The 13,753-nt window shown below is 45.7% G+C and overlaps 5 protein-coding genes across 5 annotated transcripts; 3 read left to right on the top strand and 2 right to left on the bottom strand.

Annotated features, from left to right (window-relative positions):
* Positions 1-894: 894 nt before the first annotated feature.
* Positions 895-1,753, bottom strand: GLAREA_04531 (RmlC-like cupin; the record flags this gene model as incomplete). Its single annotated transcript, XM_008086908.1, has 2 exons — positions 895-1,063; positions 1,170-1,753. 2 exons carry the CDS (start codon positions 1,751-1,753, stop codon positions 895-897), a joined length of 753 nt encoding a protein of 250 aa, XP_008085099.1.
* Positions 1,754-2,598: 845 nt separating this feature from the next.
* Positions 2,599-4,144, top strand: GLAREA_04530 (uncharacterized protein; the record flags this gene model as incomplete). Its single annotated transcript, XM_008086907.1, has 2 exons — positions 2,599-2,944; positions 3,000-4,144. The coding sequence occupies 2 exons, from the start codon at positions 2,599-2,601 to the stop codon at positions 4,142-4,144; spliced, it is 1,491 nt and encodes a 496-aa protein (XP_008085098.1).
* A 1,311-nt stretch (positions 4,145-5,455) lies between these two features.
* GLAREA_04529 (uncharacterized protein) lies at positions 5,456-6,856 on the top strand (the record flags this gene model as incomplete). Its single annotated transcript, XM_008086906.1, has 1 exon — positions 5,456-6,856. One exon carries the CDS (start codon positions 5,456-5,458, stop codon positions 6,854-6,856), a length of 1,401 nt encoding a protein of 466 aa, XP_008085097.1.
* A 624-nt stretch (positions 6,857-7,480) lies between these two features.
* On the top strand, positions 7,481-9,146 carry GLAREA_04528 (uncharacterized protein; the record flags this gene model as incomplete). The annotated part of the gene is made up of 2 exons (XM_008086905.1): positions 7,481-7,966; positions 8,019-9,146. 2 exons carry the CDS (start codon positions 7,481-7,483, stop codon positions 9,144-9,146), a joined length of 1,614 nt encoding a protein of 537 aa, XP_008085096.1.
* Positions 9,147-10,381: 1,235 nt separating this feature from the next.
* GLAREA_04527 (uncharacterized protein) lies at positions 10,382-12,842 on the bottom strand (the record flags this gene model as incomplete). The annotated part of the gene is made up of 3 exons (XM_008086904.1): positions 10,382-12,392; positions 12,448-12,700; positions 12,764-12,842. 3 exons carry the CDS (start codon positions 12,840-12,842, stop codon positions 10,382-10,384), a joined length of 2,343 nt encoding a protein of 780 aa, XP_008085095.1.
* Positions 12,843-13,753: the final 911 nt, after the last annotated feature.

Here is a 13,753-nt window from a genome sequence, read left to right as displayed (position 1 = left end):
CTAGAAATTCAACAACCTAAACACCAAAAGGAGACTTTTGCCACCTTTTTTTTATGGATCGACTATACATTCCAGAAAAAGTAGTAGTAACATGAAATACATCATTCGTTCCAACCTCACGAACTATCCAAATGCCCATCTTTGTTAGCTGTGGATTTCTAAGTGTTGCTTTAGTGTTAAGGACTTTATGAATACTTTTCGAGTAAAGAAAAAGTTTAGACTGTAGGATCTTTCGTCTCAATAGGTGTAGAGTTCAAATTCAACCAGACCGGTTAGTGGACGTACCAGACCGAAGTATTGCTAGATTTGCCGCTTAAGCTCTACTACTGAGGACTGATTTGACGGGAGCACTAGGGAGATGCAGCCTTTGTGCAATGTGAAGCAGTGTTATGTACGTTGATGTTCTAGAGCTACGATTACTATGGTATCCTTGCCTTCGGTTGTGTGTATCACGCTCTACACATACTGTACACCCAAACATAATATCCAGTCATGTGTTACTAAGTGCTCCATCCAACAAAGATACTAAACCCATGTATGAAGCTTTCCCGTAGACATATCAGGGAGGTAAAGTACGGGCAAATTTCAGCTATGCCTCAACAGATGATGCCGGAGCATATGGAAGAATTGGTAACGTTTGTCCTGCTACAACCCAAGTAGGAGATGTGATGGCCAAATTATAGCGGGACATTGCAACTAGAAACCTGATCAGCCAACACTCAACCAACAGCAGAGTGTATTCACATACTCACATATACTCGTTCGACTATTGTGCTGTGTCCGTACCTCTTTCTCATGCGGTATTGAGCGTATGAATATAAATTTAGGTAACTTTACGTTATTAGGTATCCGCTCAAAATTGGAGAAACGGCTCAAGGGAGCTTATGCACATCTTCATAGCTTCGAAGAAGCCTTCCCAGTCATATTAGGAACTGCAATAAGAAGACTTGCACCCTCAGTTTTTAATTCTGCTTCTTGGCAGTCTTCAACTCCTACACCATTGGCAAACTGGACAACCACAAAATCGATTGCGTTGTCCCCAATAACCACCATGGGTGCATGCCTATGAAAATGTCAGAATACAATTGATTTATAGCATCTTGGGGGAGGAATTCATCGTCGAGCGTCAAAGGTGATGACATGAGGATACAACGAGAGACAATGCCTACCACGTTCCGGCTCCGTATGTGACAGCTTGAGCACCCGTAGCTAGGAATGCTTTCAACTTAGTCAAGTCAGGGAGACCGCGACCTGGTAATCGATCACCGAAAGCCGCCTCAGTTGGCACTGGAAGATTCTTGTCTAATGAAGAGGGACCCAAACTCGGAGCAACTATGACTAGATATCTTGCCTGCTTTGCTTCCAGCTTCGAAAGACCCAACGGAATAAATGTCTGAGTGGTATAGGGATGTCGCTCTAAAATTTCAACAGGAAAGAACCCCTCAATTGTCCCGTGCTCAGCAGGCAATAGTTTCCTTGGTGCACAAACGAACATGTTCATCACCGCGTTTGCCTTTTGCTTCGATGGGGCGGAGCCATAATAGTCTCTCATCAAAGTAACATCTAAATACTTTAAAGCTGATCCTTGGTTTGCTTGCACTGAGTTCGGTGGCAGCTTCTTTATCTGAGCGGAGGGCACTAAAGATGGGGAAGGATTTTCGACAACAGTTCCAAAAGGTGAGAAGAGATTTTGGCAGATATCTTCAACACCAACAATACTACTGCGTTGAGGCAAATTGATCTTAACTGCCATATTTGATTCGAGGTTCGGCAGAAACAATGTTGTTGGTAGGAAAATCGACGAATGTATGAAGCTGTTAGGACCCATTCACTCCGTCTCATTCACCATTGGACAAAAACAATACAAGAGTTCCTGCTAGCGCTCAGTATCACGTGATGCCACTCCCACAAAGCTTCCTATTCTGGACAGATACACATTGTAATAATTGTATGTTTTACTGCAAATGATATAGAAAGCAAGTCTCAATAAGTAATACAACACGCCGTTTTAGCGTTATAATGTTGTTAATAAACCGACAAAGCTAGCTCATGAAATTCTTCTTCAACTAAAATTATCACGTGAGGGTATCACAATGGAGGAAACCAACCACAATTAAAAGGTCCTGTAATTAGAATGCAAAGAGAAAGGAGAAATGGACATAGACTATAGTTATCTCAGTATATCTAACATATCATTGTTGTTGGTAAGAAGTGTCTGGTGTATTTCCCAAAAGTGTTAATCTTGATATTGTCTAAGCGTGCCTATTGTACCCTACCATGTGCGCCAAAAATTGGAAACTTATTCTTGTTATTCTTTCCACCGACCCAATGATCTCTGCAATGGTACCATTGTCACCTCAAGGATAGTGCCATTGTTTCTTGACAGGTTGTAGAACTATATCTACATCCACATCAAATACCTGTCGACAAAATTCTGTCGTCGTGAAGATTATCTTCAGTTCTCCCAAAATCTTCACAACTGCAATTCGCCAAGTCGTTATCAAAACCAGTCTTGATTCAACATACCACCAACACGCAGAGCTCGAGCTCGTCTGTCGCAACCGCGATCGATAGCTATACCGAGTTGACATCGACGCAATGGAAGGAACATGCGATCGACGAAGTCTGGAGTCACCAGCAACATCTCCAGACTCCAACCTTGTTACGAGCTACAGCCTTCCTGAGCACTCCAACCTTTTCGATGACTCCAACCTTTTTGACGACTCCAGTCTCCTTGATCACTCCAGTCTCCTTGATCACTCCAGTCTCCTTGATATCTCCAGCGTCAACTCCGGGTACGAGCTGTCCGAAAACGATTGGAAGCGGTTCATTGAGTTGGCACCGTCGTCGGGATGGGGTCACAATAAGCCCGCACAAGAAGCCCGTGTCGATGTTCAAGACAGTGAGGAGAGTGTCGAGCAAGAAAATTTATCGGACCATGAGAGTAAGCATTCCAGTCACCATCTTCGATGGCTTGCGTATACTAACAGGCTGAGTAGGTAACCACATCAAGACCACTCAAAACAACGCAGCCCATCATTCGAGCGAGGTTGAGGATTCGAGCAGCACCGAAGATATCAATCATGACAGTGAATTCGACGAGCCGACAGCACTACACGCCCAACGTCAAGAACCAGTTAACAATGGTGACAACCGGGGCTTTGGCATGACGATGGATCAGTGTATGAACCTCTATCGAGCTTTGATAGACGGAACTCCACGCGGTCCGGAGGGTAGAGAAGAGCGCTTGGAGCTGCAAAAGGAAAGAGAAGGCAATTACGACAAATCAATTTCCAATGACTTGAAGAAGCCACAAGCATCCGGACCACAAAAGACAAAACGATCAAGTGATCACGATGTCAACCAATATGTTCCCGCAGCGAAGAAGAAGAAAGCTGCAGCCACAGCAACAGGGCAGGCCGTTTCTGGCAGTAGCCAACCTGGCATTCCCATGTACCTTCTCATGAAGAAGAAACACGGAAACAAAGGCCAAGCTTCTGCTTCACCTTCGCCAGAGGAAGTAGGTCATTTGGATGGCCCATCTTCAATGGACAATGAGTGGACTGCTCTACCTTCATCATCCCATCCACCGGCAAGAAAGTCCAGTGTCAACTCCCGAACTCTTTCGATGACTTCCCCAGAGATGAGCGACGCGCCCTTCAATCAACAAAGTGGCATGTCCTCATCCCCAACTTCTTCATATGCAGCCGACGAAGACCATGAATCGTACGAAGAGGATGAAGAGGACGACAGTGATGATGATTGGAAGGACACAAGTAGCAAGAGGAAGAGATCTGGCACCAAGCTACCTACATCAACCTCGACCGCCAAGAAGGCTACTTCCCACGGAGCTTCAAGCAAAAAGAACAGTGCGTGGACTCAGGAAGAGTTCCAGGCTCTCTGGCGTCTTCTTGCGGCTCGGAGGGCACTTGAGGCGAGTGACGAAAGCATGGATGTCCTTAAAGATGAGAGACTTATGGACCACATGTCTAAACAACTTGCAGATGAAGGCATCATTCGAAGCAAGGGTGCATGCAAAAACTTCTGGAATCGATATGGACGGGAGTGGTCCAAATTTGAGGAGCGGGTTGGCAACATTATCAACAAAAGCTTGACGACTTCTGTCCAAAATAAGCGAAAGTGATTTGTTTCCATACAAGGCAGTAGATGACAGGATATTTGTTTGTCATGATGCTTGCATTCCTGAAAGGATGTTGTGGTGGATGCTTGTAGGAATCTGTTAGCGATGTGAAGAAAACAAAGTGAAGAAAGCGATATGTGAAGGAAGTTTACGTATGATAAGAGAGTACCTCGAGTACATGTAAGTAGGGAATGATTGGAAACGACTGTACTACGAAATGACAGGATAATACAAGAAGTTTTGGAAGTCTGTGCCTCGTTCTGGTTCGATGTCTGCGTGCAACGATTGTCTGGGGAGCATTGCGCCAGGTTGCAAGGCGGCCTTCATTTTTTCCTCTTGTCGACGTCTCGATGGATGCTTCTCCCTTCTCCTGGGTTTTTTTCCTGTCGTTGTCTTTCTTGATGGACACTTCTCCTTTCTCCTGAGTTGAAAAGCCAAAGATTCCCGACTTGCGGCCGAGCAGAATTAAATAAGTCGTCCCTTGATGAAGGAAAACATGGAGGAAAACCTGCAGTAGTGCGATCAGTTGCCGAAGTAGATCGCTTGGTCATACCCCACCAGTAGCGTGCGGCGTCAACAGACACCAAGAATGATTGGAAACGTCTGGCTGGGAATTTCATGACATAAGATCAGATCTTGATGGAATGTTGCTGAAAATTTAATCAGAAACAATCTTGTTTTTGACTGTTAAATTACACTTTTGTACATTTTGGTTTTGGTTGCTATTAGAACTTCACTCAAAAGCTGCTCCTGGAATTCTGTTTGGTTCTTATCCACATCACCCCAAGCTTGCCTAGGCCCTAGGGTGCTTATGGTACATAGCTTCAAGGACCACTTGTTAGTTGGGCGCCCCAGATTTGGCCAACAACTTCATTATTTCAACATTACATTTCACATCTTTGTCTATTTCAATCTGCTATCTTAACACTACCTTCTGGCAGACACCATCAACTTATCACCTTGCAGAATCCTTTACATACTTTGTCCTCCTGAACATCACCAGCTTCATTCAACAAACTACACTGATTCACAGCCTCTGCCATCTTGGAATGGATTTGGCTCAAGTTCACGCAACCTTGTAGTCAACTTCCTTTGGCAGTCCGTTCAGTTTCACTGTTGGGAGGGACCTAGCAAAGCTCTTGCGTTCAGCAGGTTGTGATTGTTGCTGTTCTTAGCTATCAGGAAAACTTCCAAGGATCCAGTCACCTCTACCACAACATCAACTGGCATTATCTACGCCGAACCACCGGCCCTCCTTCAGATCCATTCCCATTCATCGAATACAGAGCTCTGTCTCCCGAATATCGCGTCGCCATGGCCACAGATATGGATATCGAGATGGACATTGATGTTGGGTTTACGGTCGAGGACCATGGAATACCAGAAATCGACATTCTTCCTGATGCAGGAGTCACTGCAAGCAGCCCCCATCTACGCATTGAAAGCTTCTCAGCTAATCAGACTTCGCAGCCTCAACTCAATGGTGAGACTCCCATCCTCAATGCGCCCGGAGAGCAACACGATTCCGCGTCACTCGAGCTCGCGCCTAACAAAGTTCACATTCGAGGGCTGGACAACCTAACTACCAAAGACATCCGGACTTTCGCTACAGAGCACTACGTCGAAAACTCCCCTGAGCATATCGAATGGATTGATGACACTTCAGCGAACCTGGTTTACGAGAGCGAAGAGGTTGCACTTCAAGCTCTTCAGGCACTGGTGCAGTCTGAAATTACCGACATCGCCTCAGCTTCGTCATTACAAACGTTTGCAGCGCGACCTTTCGCTGACCATCCAAATACGAGTCTTGAAGTACGCCGGGCAGTTGTGGGCGATCGCAAAGCACCTCGAGCTCGTGACAGGAGCAGATTTTACCTACTAAACCCACAGCATGATCCAGCGGAACGACGCAAAAGAGGCGGAGGTGGCGGTGGGAGAAGATATAGGGATCGCGATGATGGCGGGTATCGAAGTCAACGTTACGATGATAGAGAACAAGAAAGTCGTTTGAAGGGCGACGAGGCCGCTGGATTTGATGCCAGTTTATATGACGATGATGCCGATGCATTAGCTCGAAGATCAGCGAGAAATCACCCAGGCTCTATATCTGATAGCGATTCCGGAGGACGACGAGTAAGATTCCGCGGAACGGCTGGTAAGGAACTGTTCCCAAGTTCTACCGGCGAAAGGGGAAGTGGCCGGTTAAGAGATCGAAGTGCATCACCCCTGAGAGATGACGATAGATCCGGTAGCAGGGACAGTTACAATCAGGGACGGCGAAGCGGTCAACGGAAACCAAGTGCTGCGGCGGCTTCGGATAATAGATTGAGGGCACAGCGTATCAAAGCCGACATGAGAGCAACTGCACCCAAAGAACTGTTTCCTCAAAAGGATCAACGCTCCGGTGTATTTGATGCTGCAGATGAGACAGCAGACCTTTTTGCAAACACAATGCCTGTTCCATTCGTGGATGGTAGTGCAGACCGACAGACCAGCACGCAACCAAACGGGAAGTGGGATATTATCACAGGATACAGTATTCGGGGAGTATCAAAAGCTCCTACAGCGCAGGGCTTTAGCATAAAGGGTGCTGCTTCTGGTGGCCAAGTGAAGGAGTTGTTTCCAGCACACTTTGGAGATAATGCGGGGAAAGAGCTCTTCGGGTTAGAGGGTAGAGGTCGTCGAAGACAGAAGGCCGAGGACTTGTTCTATTGATCTGTAAAGGATCTCTCAATACAGATCAGTCAACGATCAGGAAAAGCTTCTCCGAAAGTACAATGGGACGACGCTAGCATTACCAAAACCATTTCCCGAAGCAAACGGTACAATAACAACTGATACTCTTTATTGGATCATGTTTGAATCGATAGTCTCGCAAGCCTTTATCGTCACAACGGTTGCCCCGTGGTGATCATGATCACTTTAGATGGCATCGGATGCGAAGGTCATGGAAGACGCGACAGGAAGAGTGGTAAATTCTAGACGACAACACTCCAAAGACATAGCGCTGGGTGAAACTCTTTGGGCGTGAGTACGTCTCATAGTCAGCAATATGATTCAAGAAGACGTCGGGCTATATTTTGAAAACTCCTAATATCGTAATTGCAGCTTTTATAATGAGATAGTACTTAGGTATATGATGAATATCATGCTTCTCGCTTAACAAATGTACATAATCAGAATAGTTCGTTAATCCCTTTCACGTTCTGTCCACAGGTGAATCAATACCTCGTACCCATTTTCACTTTTAACAGACGAATAGTTGGGACGATAGTATTATCCTCCCCAACCTCATTCCCAGCAACAATTATCAGATCTACCCCCAATCCAGTGTCTACCATGACGGAATGGCTACGTCCAGTTTTCTCCCGCGCAAAAACACCCGTACAAGGCGCGACTGCCACTTTTGAAAGGCAAACCTCAGCATCGATTGATGAATCTCTTCCTGACATCGAAGAAGTTCTCACGCCCAGACTTCGACCTGGATCTCGAGTATCATCCTATATCGGATTCTCAAATCGGCCAAGCACACCTCCCGTACCCAATGTCCCAGAGGCGTTCCAAAATGCACGAAATCCTGAATTTTTGTACCAAAAGCCATCAGGCGACCAGATGGCAGAAACACTGAAAGTTGTGATGATGACTAAATGTTTGATGGATCCTGTTCCGATTGAATACAACGCTTGCATATTGCATGTATTAGAAGCATATCAAGATTTGAGGGAGCAAGTGGATACCAAGAGTAAGCTTATTGAGCAGGTTACGAAGGACCACGCCAGGGACATCAGAACATTTGAGGAGCTGGCTACGAAATGGGATCTCAAGGTATTCATCTTAGCGTCACCCCTCCAGAAACAATCTGCTAATTCCATAGTAGGAACGAGACTACAAAGCGGAGCTGAAAAAGCTGGAGGTGTTGTTGTCTAAAACCGAAGGTGGAATGGAATCAGTAGTCATGGCACGGTCAAATAGCAGGATCCACGGATCTACAAGAGCTTCGGATGAAATTGGACGTCACTTCAGTACCATCAAAGACAGACACCGCCAGAGGAGCTTCCAAAGCGAAGTAGATCAGCGTGCCGAAACAGAAACTTTGGGTCCAATGGCTCAACTTTCGAACGCAGCAAATATACACAGCTCAGGCATTTCACGCACACAACTGGAAGCACTAGAAAGGCAGCAGATTGGATTCAAGCGTGGACTAGCATCCTATGAATCTTCTTCTGGTGTGGGGACAAGTACGGATTCTATGAGCCAGGATCTGACCTCTCAAGAAGACGGTCTGGGTCTGGGAATCATCACAGAAGAAAAGCCACTACCCGAGATTCCCACGGAAAGATCAGCACTACGCCGTACGAAAACCAAAAGCTCCTCGAAGCCGATACAATTAGGCCCCCCTGCCACCGAAGAAATGAGTTTCTCTTTCCAACCGGGCGACGACAACAACGTACTTACGCACGGCGACGATGTTACCAACGCCCACAGAATTGTATTCAAGGATCTGCAAAGAAGATTCACAGCACCGGGAGAGAGACCAGAAACACCCCCATCTACCACTCCCGCCAGGCGATCACCGGACAGATCGACTGATTCACCTTCAGCCAACAAGCTTCGTCCCGACTCCAGAAAGTCCGTAGCATATTCAGGCAGTGCCTCTCCGAACTTACAATCCTCCGATCAAGTATCCCGTGGAGGCTCGACCGCTAGCGTGGTTACAGCTATCCGTGACAATTCTGGTCGAAGCAGTGCTTGTGGCTCGAGAGCTGAGAGCCGCAATGGCCGTCCGCATTTGGATCGTAATCAGAGTACAAGTGAGGCAGTCACCGCTGCTGCTCGTGCCTATGTTGCTAGCAATCAGCGGAGTAGTGAAGGGAAATCAAGGACGGGTACGACGACTCCGGATGAAAGAGGTGTTGTAGAGGAATCTTTGAAGGGTAATGCCGTTGGGGATAGAAAGAGCAAAGGACCTATGATCAGTATTGTGCGAGAAATTGATAGATCGTGATAGTTTTCGAAAAAACAGCATTGTGTATTTTTCTTTAAGTGTGGAATGAGTCAAGTGAGCGAGGGCTGTGGAGAGAAATGGTCAGAGTAGGCAGGCTGTGAAATGAGCAGTGATTAAAGTGAACATTGAAAAATTGACAGCTTTATGTGCTGATGGTGAGTTAAGGAAATCTCGATTCTACCATTAAGCTATATGTATGCTATATCCCTTCGACATTACCTGAGGTTGCCGCACGATTATGGTAGTCAATATCGTCTGCCTAGGTATGCTTTGACCTTGGATTATGCATCTCATGTTATCTGTCCATCGACTCACTTCAAGTTACTTGCCTTCGATCACAGGAAGTAAATTTCTAAGCATTTTTTAGGTGGAATTTCAATGTGATCTAACTCAGTATCTATTTATCACACACTTCTGAATTCGATAAATGGTTGAGTAATATCCTAGATCGAAGGGCCTGGTTTGAACCAACCGATATACGTTGCCAGTGACTTAAGTTGCGTTCGCTGAGGCTTGTATGTCATTTCTCATGTATTTTCCTTAGTGCTGATTAATATATATGATATTAGATGTCCAGAATACTAATGGCATGGGTTTACGTTTTATCTAAAAGTTAGGTATGAATCCTCATATCTCTCAGTGGTTGTTCGTTTTGTGGGCTCTGTCAGATATCTCCAAGTCGAAAATCAACACAAGTAAAATTCATAATTGTCAACCGCGAATCCGTGATCTTACAATCTACATGCTGTTCTAATCTATAGATGTTAAAGGAAACACCATAGTGTCATCAACCACGAGCACCAATAAAAGAGTGTAAGGTTGTGACGCTACATTAAATTATAATAGTATTTTGATCTATAGTAAAAACGTAAACCATAGAATTTGAGCCATCATAAACCTGTCTCATTCCGTGTGAACGGCCTTGGAACCCTTTTGACCTCTCTATGTTTCCTCTATGAGTCCATTCCTTTCCCAAAGCTCCAAAGCAAATGCAACCCTACAAGCTTAGAGCCTGAAATCCTAACACCTATTAAAATCAATCCCCCTTCCAGAAATAGCACGCTCCAGACCGGCTCGACGTATGGTACATTATATTATTTTACAGGTATTTAAGCGCTTGAAGTTGATCGAGTAGCTCCAATGCGTGAGCAGTTTCAAATATCAAGTTCGTAATTACAACGAAGGTACGATTCGAAAAATGATATGTATCAGAATGGATATGGTGTATGTGAACTTTAGTTGAGGTTGGTAGCTTCAATGACTCCCGCGAATCGTCCCTTGCCTGGATCTGGGATGCCGTCAAATTTTGATTCAGCGACCAAGTTTTTCAAACGAGTAGGCCAGCCCACCTCGATATTCCAAGCATTTTCCAGGGTGGCGGTTTCCATGTGTGAAATATGATTGACAATAGTCGCAAGATAATAGTCATTTGGGTTGAGCATTATAGATCCGTAATTGTTGTCTTTCTTACCAGCGAGCGGTAGACCAGGCGCATCAGGGGAATCAAGCATTGATTGTTCGAAATCTAGATTCACGCGAACGTAGCCACAGGAGTGGAACTCCATTTTCTTGAGCTTTGTAGAAGGTCTTGACATTGGCTCTTCCCCAATATTGCGATCGTATCGGATGTCTGCGAGGCGCCTGCCTGGCGTGTGGTTGTCAATGAGTTGTGACCAGCTTCCAAACCGAATTGCTAACCACTCCAATCCGTTTGGAACTGGGTCAGTCGTGGCTAATAGTTGCTGAATATTTGGAGGCCCGTTCGGGAAATTTACGGCGGGCTGTGGTGCTTGAAGAGCTTGCTGTACGGCCGTTGCTTGAGCGAAAGCTGCAGCGTGCTGAATAGCCCCCTGGGTAGGTACTCCACCTCCCGCCCCGTTACCGATCTGAGTACCAGGTCCTGGATCTGCAAGCATCGGAATGGGTGCCGAAAGAGAAACGGAGTCGAACTTCAAGCTCTGTAAAGAATATTTCTGGTTCTCGAAGAAGTCGTTTAAAACATGAGGACTAACCCAGCAGTTTTTCAATGAGAGATGCTCGACAAAGGGCAAATATAACACAGGAAACTGCCGAGTTCTGCAAACCATATGCGTAGGTTTACGTACCAAGGGAGCTGGCAGGATAAGTTGATTGCGCGAATACATACCGGTAGCGTATTCGCCACCACAAATCCATTCAAAGTGAAGAGTTTTGATGTTCGCTCGGCGTGCAATCTGCTCATGAAAGATCTGATAAGCAACGGTGACAGCTAACGATGGCTGAGTCTTTTGGTCCTGTACCCAACCTGCAGGCTGCTTCGATATTTCTCTCCAGTCAGGTATGACGCCCAAGGAGAGCTTTTCAACATGTTTTAAACTTTGCCAGAAATCTCCCCGTCGCAGGGTAGGCAGATGCCCGCTTGGAAGGCGAGCAATCGTGAGTGTCCTGATATTCTCAAAGGTTGACGGGTTATCTATAACGGCGACAGCGTAGGATTGTAAAAATGCCCGTTGAGCCCATTCGATCTCTAGTAGCATTTCCTTCTGAGCATTTGTAAGATCATTTGGCTTGAGAGGCTGCTCTGATGTTTTGTGTTTCTGGATGTCAATCAAGTCATTCACGCTCCTACAGGGGACAAAATCAGGAGAATTCATATGACGAAAAATCGACTCCATAGCTTGAGAGGCGTAACTAGTAAAAGCTGCTGCTGACCCATCAGAGTTGGTAGTCGCTTCCACTTCTGACGAAGTTTCCGTTTCCATCATTAACCGTACTCCGGCATCAACGTTGTCTTCATGATATCCGGCCTCTATTAGCATTGACTCATAAGCATGATACATACGAGTATTGCTTTGCGAAAATGCCGAAGCTGGGTCACATGCTCGGTATGTCTTGAGGCATCGAGTGGGTTTGTGTCTGGGGTCTGGCACGAATCTGGACAACCCAAATACAACAGGCTTCTCCCCCTTTTCAACAACTAATGCGTTGACATCTGGTCCGGGGAGCCACCCCAGACCGCCGTCAATTGATAGTCCAAGCTCATTTGCCGTTTTCAAATACCCTAAAGCTTTCGCCATCGTTCGAGTTTCGTCTGCCGTTTGTTCCAATCCTTCTAATTGAGTATATCGATTGTAATTCTGAAATGGCCAGCGATAGATCCCCCAGAATGTTGTGATAGCCTCTTGATCGCTCTTGAGAGGTGGGTAGGCTAATCGGTACTCATCGTATTCAAAACTTAAAGCGAATTTCCGAATTCTGCTGCCAAATCTAACACAGATTTAGTCTCACTCACACTTTCGAATAGGACGCGATATTCTCTTACCCTTCAAAAACCTTCATGCCTTTGTCTTGTATAGTCACAGATCCTGCCGAATCACTGACTTCACCGTGAAGAGCGCTGGAAATGCCATATATTTCTGATTTGAATGGTACCACCACCACCCTGAACAGATATTCCGATACTTTCGCTTCGAACTCTCTGTTGACAAGTCGCATATTTTGAATGGTGGACCGAGGGAGGTACGAAGCGATGAGGGTAAATATTTCCACGGGGACTTTGTCTGCAGGCCATGTAACTGGATTGGATGTGTCAGCGAGTAGGCATCGATTGACATTAAACGTGGATGCGGGAGTCGTACTAATATTAGTAGATTTGTGAAATACAGGTGCCTTGGGCATGACTCTTCTCCGCCTTGGTGGTGGTTGGCTCAAGAACATCTTCGCGGATAGATATTCTGTTTTGTATGCGTGTGGTTTGCCTGGCTATAGGCGTGGTGATATGGTAGCTCCCAGGAGTATGTTATGGAGGACTCGGGGATTGTAGGTAGTTGTGATGAGCACTCCGCCATGCGTTTTAGACGTGAAGCTCGGAGATCGTGGGTCTCTAGGAAACTAGAAGAATTGAAAAGATTGAAGCCGATGGGAGGTTACAGAAAAGTGTCCCAGCTGCTGGATAGTGCGGGGACTAGTGGTACCTTACGTCGTTGATTTTTCTTCGCTCGCTAAACGCGGGGAACGATGAGGCTGCGTGTTCAGCCTCGTCAGAATGCTGGGGTGCAGATCACATGTGATCAGCCTAGATCAGGGGTATTGATGTCTACTGAGCATCCACCAAAACTAGTGGAGAGGAAGCTGGGTAACAGGATTGTAAGCCGAGTTATTGTGCAATTACTTCATGATCATATTATAGTGCCGCTGTGAATACGTGACGTCACGAGCTTGTGAATAGAACTACCTAGGTAGGTGATGAACCGGTGATGAACTTACAGCTAACAATCACCTGATTTATATCGTCTGAAAGTAGTTCGCATTTAGTCTTAAATTTATGAAATCATACCTATTAGGGAAACCACTTTAGTTTGAGCAAGATAACACCTATGTGAGCGGTTAGGTCGGTCGATTTATTAAGAACTAATAGAAATAGAATCGGATCTTAAAATATCTACACTTGATCTCAAGGTCTAAACTGGACCTTTTTGAGCATAGCTAAACGCGTTGGGTGAAGAAGTAGGTAAGTCACGTGTCTCTGTGAGACATTGGGTACGAAAATGCTATTTGAGAGCTAAAAGATTTTATTGTGCAGGAAATGAGAAGTCTTCTCGAAATATCTCCGCGCACCTGAAACGCCA

The sequence above is a fragment of the Glarea lozoyensis genome (assembly GCF_000409485.1).
Source record: "Glarea lozoyensis ATCC 20868 chromosome Unknown GLAREA5, whole genome shotgun sequence".
Classification (NCBI taxonomy): domain Eukaryota; kingdom Fungi; phylum Ascomycota; class Leotiomycetes; order Helotiales; family Helotiaceae; genus Glarea; species Glarea lozoyensis.
This window is presented reverse-complemented; position numbering and strand designations above follow the sequence as displayed.